Below are 14,373 nucleotides of genomic sequence, written 5' to 3' on the forward strand. Positions count from 1 at the left end.
CACCCACCAAGTTGCTATTTTCATAGTGGGACATATAATTTAAAAACTGGCATGCAGTCCAAGAGGCAGTTCTGAGGGAGTCTTACCTACCTACACCTGAACTGTTTTACCAGATTCTTGTATATAGCAGACAGTCTAGATCATTGCTTATCTGCAGGCAAGGTAGTGATGGTAATTCCTGTTGCATTGTGATGCATTTTTCTCTTCTTTTAAAGGATCAAGAATAAGTTGGATAGAGGAGGAGTAGTTCAAGATTTTGTTCGCTCCCTGGAGCAGCTTTCTAATCCTGTAATGATTTTCAAGGTAAAGTGTGTTTTCCCTACTTCCCCTTCATTCCTCTCCCTCTGTTCGGAAGAGCAAGTGCTGGGTGGAGCCTGAAGCAGTTCAGTTGCCACCACAGCTACAGGAAGTGGTTCAACTCAGCACCATATGATGATGATGATGATGATGTCAGGGTGCCTTCAGCAGCTTTCACTGGTGATGGACTCCCTCCCTTGTGCCAGCTGGATGTTCTGCTCCAGCCCTTTTCAGCTTTCCCCTTCAGGGTCTGTGCCCTGCCCCAAAGTCAGTCCCCCTTAATAATTCTGAAACCCTTACAGAATTATCATTTGTGGCCAGCTTTATAATTTTGGACTACTTGTGTTCAACTACTTGTGTTCTTTATTCCCTTTCCTTGCTGGGCATCCCTGTCTATCTTTTGGCTTATTTGTCCAATCGATTCTTGTCCTGTGTTTTGTGCCATTCCTGGCCTCAGAGAGGCTTTCTTAGCACCAAACACTATGGCAGTAAACATAACTATCATAATAAAGTAGAAACATTTTATCAAGACACAGAACAAAAGGAAAATATTTCCACTGTCTTTTGGTTGCTCTTTTTTTTTTTTTTTTTGTCAAAAGACATACGATAGTTGAGTATTAGTAAATACAGTAACCCCAGTGCAATCTGAGTGGCCTACTGAAGAGCAAGGGTCGATAAATCTTTTCTCAGTACTCATCTGTTTTCTTCTCTTTGCAGGATTGGGCTGAGGATGTCAGAAACGAGTTGTCAAAACCTCAGAGAAACAAAAAGAAGCTTAAGGAAATGTATGAAGGAATGTACAAGAATCTGGGAAATTTGGAGACTCCTGGCCTTGGATTGACAAGAAAAAGGTTTATTCAGGTATATGTGGTCACTGGGTAGTGTTAGCATCATGGCTTTTCTAGAAGGCAATAGAAAGTCAAAAGAGGGAACCAGATCACAGCGTTTACAGGTGCTGCAGGACTTGATGAGACTTGATCTAGTCAGGAGTACAGAACTGAGATTTCTTTGCTAGAAGCCATGGACTTAACATAGTTCACTTTCCACTTCTAACTGCCCTGCAGGGATAAATGTTCTGTATTACACAGCTTCTGCCTCTCCTGTCCTGAGTGCTGCCAGGTTCTTAGGACCTGAGCCTCTAATCATCCGTGGGAATCTGGCTTTATTTTTTGTTCCCTGCTGCCAAGGATTTATGAGCACCTTAGGGAGTTTTGCTGTATTATACTACTCAGATTTGCTGCCGATACGAAGTTATGCAGAAGAGTTACGACTATGGAGAATTAAAGAAAAGACTTTACAAAACTGACTGAATTCCGAAGTGGTGAAAATCAGCATAGAAAATTAAGTGACACATGTGGCAAGAAAATGTAATTACCCTAGTATCATATAGAAATTCTGCATACTTTAGCTGACTGTTGCAGTTCAAGAACAAAATCTTGATTTGTGATGGTTCTTTGAAAACATCAGCTGTGAAAACTCAAGGACAGTCAAGAAAGGAAAGCAAATGTTCATCGTTATTAAGAATGGAGAACTAAACATGGATTTGTACATTGGCACAGTAGCCTTCTCTGACTCTGCCTTCTTGAACATTATATTCCCCGTCTGCAGTATTCTCGGCACAGATACAGTAAAATTGGATGAGGTTCAAAGTGGCAAGAATAATCAGAGGTGCAGAGTAACTGCTGCACAAGCAACTTTAGCATTCCTCCAGTTGGAAAAGATGCAATGGTGCCAGATACAGTAAAGCTCTTAACGTCAGTCCCATGGTTGGACTTGGCAAACTTACAGGTCTTTTCCAACCCTAGCAATTCTATGATTCTATCAGGAGCACCGAACAGGAAGTCAATACTCTGTGGAAGTGGCAGGTTCAGACCAGTGAGAAGTGTTTCCTCATTCAGTGCACACTTAGGTGCTGAACTCCTGCTGCAGGGTATTGGGTGCTTTCATGGGTTCAAATAGCAAGCAGGCAGTAGCACAAAGAGGAGGCAGTGCTTTGAGAGCTTTTACATACAAATGCACACTCCTGGCTCCAGAAATCCCTGAGCTGCAAATTGCTGCGGGCAGGAGAGTGATACTCCTGTAGAAGGAGGTCCTGACTGTATGCTTGTACTGTGTGTGCATAGCCCCGTGGCCAGGGCGGGTGCATCCAGCTGTCTCCCATTGTGGCCATCCGAGTGTCACATTAGCATTAGATAAACTAACCTGGCTGTCTGTAGGGAGATTCCTTCCCCATGAGTGGGAAAGGTGGAGGATGAGAGTAAGGTGGAGTCAGGAGGAGGTGAGGTGATAATGAAGCAGAAAGGGTAATTGGGAGTTTAGGGGAACACTAGCCCTCTGAATGTGTTGCTGTGAGATAAGATGCGTCTTTGATGATAATAACTTCAGACTGGGGGATAAGAATGTGCAGGATGTGACAGAGGTGGGGTTAGGGGGAGGGGAGCAGCTATACGGGGTACATGCACAGCAAGGGACACAGCAGGTATAAGCACAAAGAAATTTGTGTTTGGATTATTTGTGTGCCCACACAAAATTAAAAAAAAAAATGGCTCTTTACATAAGCACAAAGAAATTTGTGTTTGGATTATTTGTGTGCCCACACACAAAAAAAAAAAAAGGCTCTTTAAATGAAATGTGAAGTGTTAGAGGATACAGGAGAGAAGAGCAAGGGAGATGCTGGAGAGGGATATCAGGGTTCTTCCCCTCTTAAAGGGAAGAGGGAGAGCAGAGAGTAATTGCAGGAGAGTTAAGGTGATGGTGCACAGGCTTTGAAGTCTTTGCTTTCATGATGCATTATTATGAAGAAATGAAGTGTGCTGTGAAAATAACTGTATCATTTCTAGTGTCCTTGCGGGGGAAAAAAAACAAGTTGTCTCTTTTGACTGACACATAAAATTGCTCTACTACGCGGAGTACTTCAGCCTCATAATCTGGAAATAGATTTAGTGATAAAGATCTTTTTGACTGTAGCAGTCTCCTCAAAAGGATAGTTTTTTGTATTTTCATTTACTTCAGTGAAATAGCTGTGTCTTCATAGCTTGGTAGAAAAATGATCAGGCAATAAAAAAACATCTTTCCAAGCCATTAATACCCAGTCCAAGAAGGAACATTTGGTTTTTCTAGAACCATGAATTATGAATACAGGAAGTCAATTCAGTTAACTATTTGTAGATAATACTTATTTTGTTCATTAAATGGATCCATGTCCAAAACTTTGCTCTTTTCATATATCAGGATATTTAAAATACTTCAAAATACGGGTTTTTGCATTCTATGTCCAAAATTATTGCTAGGCAGTAATAAATCCACAAATAATAAATCCAGTAGTAAACAAAATGTGTAAAACATTTCATAGAGTCACGGAATGATTTGGGTTGGAGGGGACCTTAAAGATCATCTGGTTCTAACACCCCTGCCCTGGCCAGGGGCACCTCCCACTAGATCAGGTTGCTCAGGGTCCCTTCCAACCTGGCTTGAACACTCCCAGGGATGAGACATCCACAACTTCTCTGGGCAACCTGTTCTGGTTTATATTAAGAATTTCTTCCTAATATCTAAACAAGCCACGTGTATAGATAGGGAGGTGCCCTTTTGGTGCTCTTGGATAGTTTCTAGCACTATGTAAACAGGATTCTTTTCTATAAATGGTTGTTAGGCTTTTGGGAAGGACCTGGATCATCATTTTGGCAGAGGTGGTTCAGAACTGTTGGATATGAGGACTAGTGACTTCGATGCGATTGCAAATTCTCTCCACTCAAAAATGATCAAAACCCATAAAGAACCTGGGAACCTCAAAGAATGTTCACCATGGATGAGCGAATTCAAAGCTGAGTTCTTGAGGAGTGAACTGGAGGTTCCTGGTAAGTTCCTGTTCAGTGTTGATGGTGAATTGTCCTTTACAAGAAAGTTGCTCTTGAGCTTTATTTCTTATATTGGCTACATGACCTTTCTTTCTGGCCTTAAGCCTTATCTGGCCTTACAGAAATAATTCTGTTCTCTCATTATCTCTTCAATCTGTTCTTAAGCTGTAGTCCTGATTTTTAATATTGTATCTAAGCTTGTATCTCTTACCTAAGAATTTAGTATTTTTCTAAAGGCCTGACTCCAGGAAATCTGATATATAAATCTAATACATGTTTAAATTTAGTTCAAAAAAGGTTGTGTCTTCTGAAACCATCAAGAGCTCGATCCTAACAGCTAAACAAGGAAAAGGTATCCAGTAATTCACAGATAAAATTGTACTGTGTGTGTGTTGGATCTTTTTTATGCATTTAAAAATATTTTATTCATAGTTGTCAGTTTGACAAAACATTTGGTTGTGTGTTCTGGTGTTAAACACACTTTAAAATAACATCCGGCTATGTACTAATATTTTTTTTCCACTACCACTTCAGGTCAGTACGATGGAAAAGGCAAACCACTGCCAGAGTACCACGCAAAAATCTCTGGATTTGATGAACGGGTATGTTTTAAAGATTGAGTCAAAATCTGTGGGGTATAAATCTGTGTCCATGTAGCATTTGAAGAATTTGGTAGTAGCAGGGTCATTGCTTGTTCACATGTCTTGCAGCATACAAAGGAAATGCTGCAAGTGGGCATTTGTTTTTCTGTTATAATTGAGTAACTTGATTATGTCATCTAGGAATGACAGACATGCTTAATTCCAGCAATGATTCTGTAAGACCAAGTCTTCTGTCACAAATACTTTTCTTCTTCCTGTCTCTTTCCAAGATAAGTGTGATGGAATCCCTGAGGAAGCCGAAACGTATAACGATCCGAGGCAGCGATGAGCAGGAATATCCTTTTCTTGTCAAAGGTGGTGAAGACCTGCGACAAGACCAACGCATTGAGCAGCTGTTTGATGTAATGAACATTATCCTTTCCCAAGATGCTACATGTAGCCAAAGAAATATGCAGCTAAAAACTTACCAGGTCATCCCCATGACAACAAGGTAGGCATTTATCTTGAAGGGACAGAAATCCTTATGTTAGCACCTAGTAGTTTTGGGATGTTGGAAAGTGAGAATTTTGCACGCCAGATTCAGATTGAGAGTATTTTGTGCCTTGGCTTAATTTTTTTTCCTTTTCCTTTTAAACAACATTGAAATTGCTTTGTTTGGAAACTGTTTTTTTCAGAGTATATTTAAATTGGTGGCTTTTAACCTTCTTTTAACAGGCAGTAGAATGTATTGCTTCCCATTTGTGATGTTCCTCTAAAGTTCAGCTCTGAGCTACTTGTTCTCTCTGACTTACTTTATTTCAGACTGGGACTCATCAAGTGGCTGGAAAATACTTGTACCTTAAAAGAATTCCTTAAAAATAGCATGTCTGAAGAGGAAGATATCAGCTATTACAGGTGATGCTTGGTTTAGCTGTCTGCTCTAGTAGAAACCACTACTAATGGGGTTTTGGATAACTGACAGTCTTGTGGCAGGCTTTTCTTCTTTTTTTTTTTTTTTTTTTGTAATTAAAGAATAAAAGAAAAGCATTTATAAGCAAGGAGGCAGTTTGTACTTCCTGACCCAAATTAGTAATTGGCAACTGTTTGTTTAATGAGTGCCATTGTAGCTGGAATATCCTCCACCCAGCTTGTTTAAACAAGAGACTTATAATTATAATCGTATGTGACGTCATTATCATCACCATTTCCTTATCAGCAGATTGATTTTACAAGCAGAGGATTTTGATCTCTTGATTTGATCAGGCAGGAAATGGACTTAGGTCAATGAGGGGCAGGGGAAGGGAGTAGAGGCAGAGCTATTGAGAACCTGGGTTCAGCAGTGAGTCAGTGATGGGGGATGGAACTTGGCAGCAAATGCACAGAACTGAACTGTAACAGAGCACTTTCTCTGACTTGATACAAATGCTGGGTTTGAATAAATTATATTGCTTTCTCGTGATTGTAATTGCAGGTTGAGAATTTGTAAAATTGATTTAATTCTGGCATTTCAGCCTAGTTCTGTCCTGGAATTTACAAATGTGGTTTAATTTACAAATGTGGTTCTCAGTTACATAATCTCTGTTTGGGTTTGTCTGAGTGTTGTCACCATTTATTTTTACTAGTTAACATTTATGAGGCAGGTTGGAGGAAACTCCAGCGTGGAGGTTGGACTCCAAAGAGTCTTTATTTCTAAGGTTATTTGATTTGTGAGCAGTTTGGGAACCGCTAGAGTTCCTGCATTACTGCTGTCTGATTCACTGTTGTGAACAGCAGTGGTGTTATGTTGATCTCAATTCACTGAGTGGGAAAGTGAAAGAAGACTCAGATGGAACCATCTTGTGATGCTCAGTGTAGAAGATCAGTGTATTTCTAAAAGCAGGTCATAATTTATTTTTAAGGAAATCCTTTGCTTTATTGTTTATATAGACTTTAATATTTTCCTGTATGTCATTCAATCAAGACAAATTAGACATTTTATACTGAGCTTATGGTTATGTGACAGCACTCACAAAGGAAAATTTTGGTTGGGGTTGCAGGGAACAGCTTTCTGAATTTTTGAAATCCTTTATCCCAAAGTGATGGGCTACAGTCTATAACTGATAAATGCTTCTTAAATGGAAATGGCATTCTCAATCTCAAAACATGCTTTGGAAGGAAGAGAGGAGGTGGCTGCTCTGCTGAGTTGAGAAATAGAAGTTTAAGGTCTGATGTATTTAGTTAAGATGGGAGAAAAATACCAAATTCATAAGCAGTGCAATGAATGAATACTGGCTTCTTATGGATTAATACCCCAAGTTCAAGCACCCATTCCTCCTCTCTTGTGCACTCTGAGGAGATACCAAACTGCCTTCCTGCATTCCCTGCCCATTTGGAAGGACAAAGGGCAGCTGTACTACATAATGCTTTTCAAAGGCTACAAGACTGTCAAAAATAACTTTCCCTTCCTGGAGAAATTATTTTGGATCTTTCTTCTGGAGGTACCTACAGTGCCTATTGACAAATTAGCACCTTTGAGATGTCTAATCTTCTGTCAGATATGACTGAAGTGTTTTCATAACTGGGGCAAAGGAGATGAATGGATGAGCCTCTGCTCTGCATAAACTTCATTTCCATAGCAAGGCTAAAATTAATGTAGGCTGTAGCTTCCTGACTTTTCCTTTGCATAAAAATCTCATGGATCAGAGCAGCATGCAGCCTGTGGATAACCAAATAGAGAGTGGTGAGATCGTACAGGGAAATCATTGGTGCTTTTGTTTTTTTGTCCCTAGCCCAAGAGGACCTCGTGCTACCTATTCTGAGTGGCTGTCCAGGATGGGTGGGAAAGCACAGGGCATCTCTCGATACCATGCTATGTACAGGTAGGTTTCAAAAGAGAACTGCATGGGAAATATAGAGTGTGTACACACGCAGAGATGTAGAAATTCCAGGAAAAAAAAAAGTATGATCTGCATTATGATATGATGGCTAGAGCTGATTTTTGCTCATTTTACTGCTTTGTCTTCCTGGAGATGCTTTGCAAAATTCCTCTTGCCAAAAATCCTACCAGAGTACAGGAATGCTTCCAGAAGCTTGCTCACTTCCTTTAGAAAGTGTCTGGAAGCAGATGCTGCTCTTCAACTTTATTTTCTAGGCGTCTTGTTCCTGATTATGCAGTTAGGTAGGCTGCCTCAGAGCCCAAGCATCTGCTGGAGTTGGACAGAGAAAATCACCATGATTCACTGAAAATTTAAGAATATTTGATGGTTTAGGTCCCAACTTCAGCATCCTCTCAGAGGAATTTCTACACCTACCTAGATCTAGCTCTGTAAAGTGAAGTGTCCAGAGCATTTCTTATAAGCTTATAACCTGCTTAACCAAGTGTCTTGCTTTTTAAAGGAAAACTTTCACTTATTTAACTGAATTAATATTTGTATTCAGATGCAGAATGTGCTTTTGAAGTAATTCCCAATCACCCCCACTCATCTCCAGTCTGCTGCACCAAAGGGCTGTCCTCTATTTCTCAACTGCTCCTTTCAGAGGGAAGTAGACTGGAAGGAAAGCACCCAGCAGGTCAGCTCTCAGAAGCATTCAGAACTGGATATGGGCTAGGACAAAACCTCCTTCCCCAAATCTGCATGGCATGAGTCCCTCAGCACCAGTTCTTCAGTTTGTTGCTTCCCCTCTGCTGCACTACTGTCTACTGTCAGTACAGCCTCAGCCTGCCTGGAAGAGACTGTCCAGCCAGAAAGGACATTATCGTCTTGCTTTATTAAAACTTAACCCGTCAACTTAATTTGGAGGAGAATACACAAAACCACATACTCTTTTGTATTTAGAAATGTCAGTCTTGGAAATAACTGCTGGGAGAAAGAGGGAGAAGGGGACACTTCTAATACCAGATAAGATTTGGGGCATGAGCCCTTTGTGTACTGTTTGCTGCAGTAAGCTCCGCACGCTGCTGCGGTCACGAGCGTATCTTGACTTTCAGCATCCAGCAGGCTCTTGCCCCAGCAGCCACCTTTATTTCTCCACTGCTTTGCAGGAATGCCAGCCGTACAGAAGCAGTCACATCCTTCAGAAGCAGGGAGAGCAGCGTTCCAGAAGACCTGCTGCGGTAAGTGCTGCTGAGGGCTGCGCGCTGTGCAGCAAATGTTGGTGCTTGTCTGCATTCAGCGAGCGTTTCCCTTTTGTTAAGGCGAGCCTTTGTGAAAATGAGCACATCTCCCGAGGCCTTCCTGGCCCTGCGCTCCCACTTTGCCAGCTCCCACGCACTGATGTGCATCAGCCACTGGATACTTGGGATTGGAGACCGGCATCTGTCCAACTTCATGATTAACAAGGAGACAGGTGGCATGGTGGGAATCGACTTTGGATACGCGTTTGGTGCAGGCACACAGGTATTTGTTTTCAACTAATTTGTTACAGCTTTTGCATTTGCTATGTGCAATTGCACGTGATCTCGGTACTAAATTTGATGCTCTTCACTTGCCGTTGTTCTGGTGCAAAATAATCTTGAAAAGTTATTTCTAATCAATTTAATAAAATGTCTTGAGTCCAGATATTCTCAGACAAGCAGTGAGCTATAGAACTCCACAGAGTCAGTATGGTGGTGTTTCACATGGTTCAGCTGTGGATTCAGCCACTATCACTGAACATTCATGACTAGAGCTTTGATGTCACGACTTGGTTCAGTTCTAGTTCTGCATGTTATTTTCAGTGAAGTGACAAAGAGGATTTCCGAGCTTAAAAATTAAAAAATATTCCCATCTAATCCTTCAGTTCCAAGGCTTCTTACTTTTTGTTTTCTTTTGACTGTCCTTCCCCTTGGCTAGTTTTTGAGTGTGCCCGAGTTGATGCCCTTTCGCCTGACTCGCCAGTTCGTTAATCTGATGATGCCAGTGAAAGAGTGGGGACTCATTTACAGCGTGATGGTGCATGCCCTGAGGGCTTACCGTTCAGATCCAGACCTCCTCATCAGCACCATGGATGTGTTTGTAAAAGAGCCTTCTTTGGACTGGAAGGTGGGTGTCCTCTTTCACTTTTCTTCTTGTGAAAATTCTTAAACTGTAATAAGAATAAAACTGATGAAAAAGGAAGTATTCCTTGAGGCTCACTCTCAGTACTCCTTTTATCTTTCTTTGTTTTATTAAGTTCTCAGAGAAACCGAACTTAAAAGTATTTAAAATGACAGAATTCTGTATTGATGCACAAAAAACAGTAGCATGTGTCTGTGTTATCAGTGTACTGTTCTTTATCTTTCATGATAGTCCTAAAGACATGGGTAACTCTTGATCACGTTGTGCCAGTTATGGCACTAGCATAAATACTTTCAACTTTCTGCATTCAACCTCTTAAATTTATGTAACAGCACTGTATATATCAAACTAATAGTTACAGAGAAAAAAATCTGGAACTAGTTGCACTTCAGCAACTTCAGCTGTAAATTATAGTCACAGCAAGTCAGATATTATCTTACTGCTTTGTCCTCCACTGCATCTGCAGTTAAGATACTGGCTTGACTTGCTATGATCTGCAGCTTAAAAGCCTTTTTCAAGTGTGTGATTTATGATAAACAGGATAAATACATTTTCTCCTTAGAACTTTGAACAAAGACAGCTGAAAAAAGGAGGCACGTGGATTAAGGAAATAAACACATTTGAAGTAAACTGGTACCCTTTGCAAAAGGTCAACTATGTCAGAAGAAAGCTTACAGGTGCCAATCCAGCAATAATCACGTGGTAAGATGCTCTCCCTTCGCTTTAAACTGCTTCACTAAGAGCTTTGGAAGGCTCCTGTGTCAGATTTTGCTCCCTTTGAATAGAATGGCAGCTAGGAAAAGAGAAGAGACAGACAGGGCAAAATTTCAGCAAACCTTCTGTCAGAATCATTTTGGTCCACGTACAAGCTCTCTGAATCACCCTGCCAGCCAAAACACCAGATATCTCTCTGAGTTTTCTTGCTCCAGCTCAGGCCTTCTGAGCAGTTTTACTGCTCCTGGCAACACATGCCTCCCCTCCCTGTCAGGCTGCTCAGTCTCATACTCCTCAGTCCCACTGTTCTTTATGTTTGTCTCCACTGCTTTCAGCTTAGGGATATTATTTAAATTAATATATACTTCTGATGGAGGATTGCTTGAAATGGAGCCTGTACCAGCTGTAGGGGAGGCATAGGAGAAAGCTGCTTATGAGAAACATCAAATTCAAATCTGGTGGCATTCTCAGGTTATTTATGTCAGTCTAGTCAAGTCTGGCTCAAGCCAGAATGTCTTTTAAGTTCACTTAAAAGTACAATTAATCCCTTCCATCCTCTCTTAAAAAGTCATTTGGATTAATCAGGGGAAAGACAGAAAAGCAAAGAAAGCAAGCCTGTTTTAAAACCATACAAATATTGAAAAGTGCAGGACTTGGGAGGAGTCCCTTTTGCGGTCAAGGCTGAACTGGAAGAGGCAGCAAAATACTTGTTATAGGCACAAATCAGGAGAGCAGGTAAAGAGATCAGCAGCTTGGATGTGAACTGCTGCATCCTTCTTTCAGCTGCAGACCTTTGACAAGATTGGCATATTGTGGTAAATACCCACTAGTAAAGGACCCCTGAAACCACCAGTCTTCACTGGCCAAGCCTTCTACAGCTCTTGAGTAGCCTCCACATCTTGATCTCAATTCCAGCTTTATTTTTCAAGTGCTGTTTTGTGTTCAAAACTCCATCTCAGATTTTTTGCTTGTTTCTTTTGGTAAGAGCTTATTTTTGTGTTCTCGATTTCAGCGATGAGCTGCGCCTGGGCCATGAGAGGTCGCCTGCTTATAATGATTTTGCAGCTGTGGCTCGTGGTAACTCTAATCATGATATCAGAGCCAAAGAGCCAGAGGATGGACTTTCAGAGGAGACCCAAGTGAGATGCCTCATCAATCAAGCAACAGACCCCAATATTCTTGGCAGAGTCTGGGAAGGATGGGAGCCCTGGATGTGAGGAACTGCCATCTACATCCCTCTCTGCCAAGGGACCTGTACCCTAAAACACAGCTGCAACTAGATCAGAATTTTAAGGCCAAAAAGGAAAAAAAACAACTCTTAACTATTTTTATCACCAGTTAACTTGACTAATAGAGAAAATAAACCTTTTGTATTAAAGCTGTATTCAAACAGTGATTTTTGTTTCTTCTTTTTAAAAGTACTTTTCTTGTGTGTGGTTCCATAACACAGCAGCTTTATTATCTTCGTGTTGAAATCAATGTAGAAAGAACTGGGGAGGCTATAGAGCTGAAAGATTTATTTGAAAAGCACTGGGATCCTTCAGTGGAAAGCACAAATTCATACCCCACAAACTTGTGGGCGTCAGTGCAGTGATGTAGTGAGTCTGTGCTTTTTTTTTGCAGAGACCTTGATGATAATCAACTGAAACCATTCTGCAGCCACATATTATTTGTAGTTAAAACTTGAAGATTTTCATATCAGTAGTATCAGTGGACCACATGGTGAAATTAAACAGAAAACGGCTCTTAGCTCTAGATAACACCTAAAGTATCTGAACAGCTTTTTCTTTACTGGATAACAAGATAGTAATGATGAGACTATTTTTAGCAATTAGAGGTTATACCCTGTAATCTTTGTCCTTTGGAAGTCTGCAGTGCTCACACTGTTATTTCCAAATTATTGTTTGGCCCAAGCCAGAAGTGGTCACTGCCGACAGAGCTGAGCATGGTAAGCTTCTTGCCATAACTGCAGCACAGCCCAGCAATGGCTGCTGCACTTTGGAGTTTGCTTATGCCAAGCTGTGGAGCTTGTGCCAGGTGTGACTCTGTCTCCAGCAGCCAGTTCTCAGGTGTGCTGGCTTGGGCTGGGATTGAGTTCGTTTTCTTCAGAGTAGCTGGAGTGGGGCTGTGGTTTGGATTTGTGCTGGAAGCTGTTGATAACACAGGGATGTTTCATTGCTGCTGAGCAGGGCTTGCACAGAGGCAAGGCTTCTTCTGTCTCACACCGTGAGGAGTCCAGGGGTGCACAGCCAGGATAGCTGACTCCAACTCACCCAAGGGCTATCACATGGCACAGGGTGTCATGCTCAGCATGTAGAGCTGGGGGGAGAAGGAGGAAGGGGGGGAGATGTTCAGAGTGATGGTGTTTGTCTTCCCAAGTCACCATCATCCCAGCTTTCCCTGACCGGCAGCCCGCCTGTGGGAAGTGGTGAATTAATTCCTTGTTTTGCTTTGCTTGTGTGCACAGCTTTTGCTTTAACCTGTCTTGATCTCAGCCCCTGAGTTTTCTCATTTTCCAGTTCTCTCTGGGGGGATTGAGGAGAAGCTCTGTGGGGCTGAGCTTAAGCTGCAGCAGGGGCAGTGAGGGAGAAAGAGAATTCTCCCAAGCACTACTGTTGCTCATTACCCAGATTTACCGTAGGATATAGATTCCATTGAGGCTTTTAATAATTATCATAAAGGGTGTAATAAAAATGAGTCTTTGCCCTTTCACTGCCTACAAGATTTCCCTCCTGCCTCTGTGGCACTGGGGCAGTTCTGGTCTCTCTGAGGGCCACGTCTGCTGCTGGCACCAGTCTGAAATGAATCCGTCAGCTGGAGAGTAGGGAAATCTGCCTTCTGGATACAACTCCATGAAAAACTCACAATGAAGAAGATTGCTGATCTTTTTGTTTCAAATACTTTCCAGCAACAATTACTATTTGTTGTCTTTCTTCTTAATAAACTCAATGGTTTGTGTCAATAGTGTTATAAATCAAGACATTTGAAACATTTTTATCATTTTATTAATTAAAAATATTGTTCAGATATATTTTTGTAGAGGAAACAGTGAAAAATAAAAATAAACTTTCAGCTGTATACCTCATTAAAAAGTTTAGGGCACTTAATCACAAAAAGCTTCCACATTTACCCATTTATAGAGATGATAATTAGTGGACAGTGAGGTGTTTTTGTTTTTTTTAATAAAAGAGTTTGATACAGTCTGTTCTTATGTACACTTCAGTAAGATGTCACGGTGTTTTGTTCTTTTGATCTCTGCTAACATTTAGGACTGTAATCTTATGACTAAAACTTGGTCAGGTGAGGTACCCTGGCTTTCATGCTGTCACTCTACAAATATGAGAAAGTTTAAAGCACAATAAAAAGGCAACATGAAAAGGCAGGGGACATTTGGAAATTAAGTGGCTGGGTGTACGAGGTGTTTAATGGCACTTGTGGCACATACCTCAGATAGTTATTGGGTACTTTGACCTGCACTGCAGAGGACAAAGTTTAGGTTTATACTTTAACGAGGCTCTTCTCGTAGGACTTGTGATACCCTCAGCAACAGCAGATGTTTGTGCACAGCAAGCCTCCCTCCTTGGCCTGTGGGAAGGGGAGCTGAGTGCAGCCTGGCCCTTCCTGGGGGTCCCTGAGGTCCGTGGTGAATGGCCTCAGGCTGGGGGTGAAAGCCTGTGAGACAGGCAGGAGTGACACGGGATTAGAACGTGTTCGTGACAATTTAAATAGTTAAAAGTTCCATTTTGGCTCTAGCTCAGGCTGGGGGTGAAAGCCTGTGAGACAGGCAGGAGTGACACGGGATTAGAACATTCATGACAATTTAAATAGTTAAAAGCTCTATTTTGGCCCTACAATAAGCACAATAGTGGGAAGCCTCAGCTATGTCAGCCCTTATTAGTCATGTGTTTG

General features: G+C 41.4%; 1 protein-coding gene across 1 annotated transcript in view; it reads left to right on the forward strand.

Moving 5' to 3' along the window:
- The window catches only part of PRKDC (protein kinase, DNA-activated, catalytic subunit), an 83,116-nt gene extending 71,262 nt beyond the window's left edge, over positions 1 to 11,854 (forward strand). Inside the window, exons 75-86 of the mRNA XM_039702961.1 lie at positions 216 to 303; positions 1,015 to 1,158; positions 3,950 to 4,154; positions 4,689 to 4,756; positions 5,026 to 5,246; positions 5,558 to 5,650; positions 7,504 to 7,593; positions 8,757 to 8,828; positions 8,910 to 9,111; positions 9,547 to 9,735; positions 10,313 to 10,452; positions 11,477 to 11,854. Coding sequence (XP_039558895.1) covers positions 216 to 303; positions 1,015 to 1,158; positions 3,950 to 4,154; positions 4,689 to 4,756; positions 5,026 to 5,246; positions 5,558 to 5,650; positions 7,504 to 7,593; positions 8,757 to 8,828; positions 8,910 to 9,111; positions 9,547 to 9,735; positions 10,313 to 10,452; positions 11,477 to 11,681 — 1,717 coding nt within the window. The 3' untranslated portion in view covers positions 11,682 to 11,854. The remainder of the gene's footprint in view (positions 1 to 215; positions 304 to 1,014; positions 1,159 to 3,949; positions 4,155 to 4,688; positions 4,757 to 5,025; positions 5,247 to 5,557; positions 5,651 to 7,503; positions 7,594 to 8,756; positions 8,829 to 8,909; positions 9,112 to 9,546; positions 9,736 to 10,312; positions 10,453 to 11,476) is intronic.
- Positions 11,855 to 14,373: the final 2,519 nt, after the last annotated feature.

The sequence above is a fragment of the Passer montanus genome, unplaced genomic scaffold (genome assembly GCF_014805655.1).
Source record: "Passer montanus isolate IOZ18808 unplaced genomic scaffold, ASM1480565v1 scaffold16, whole genome shotgun sequence".
NCBI classification, from domain to species: domain Eukaryota; kingdom Metazoa; phylum Chordata; class Aves; order Passeriformes; family Passeridae; genus Passer; species Passer montanus.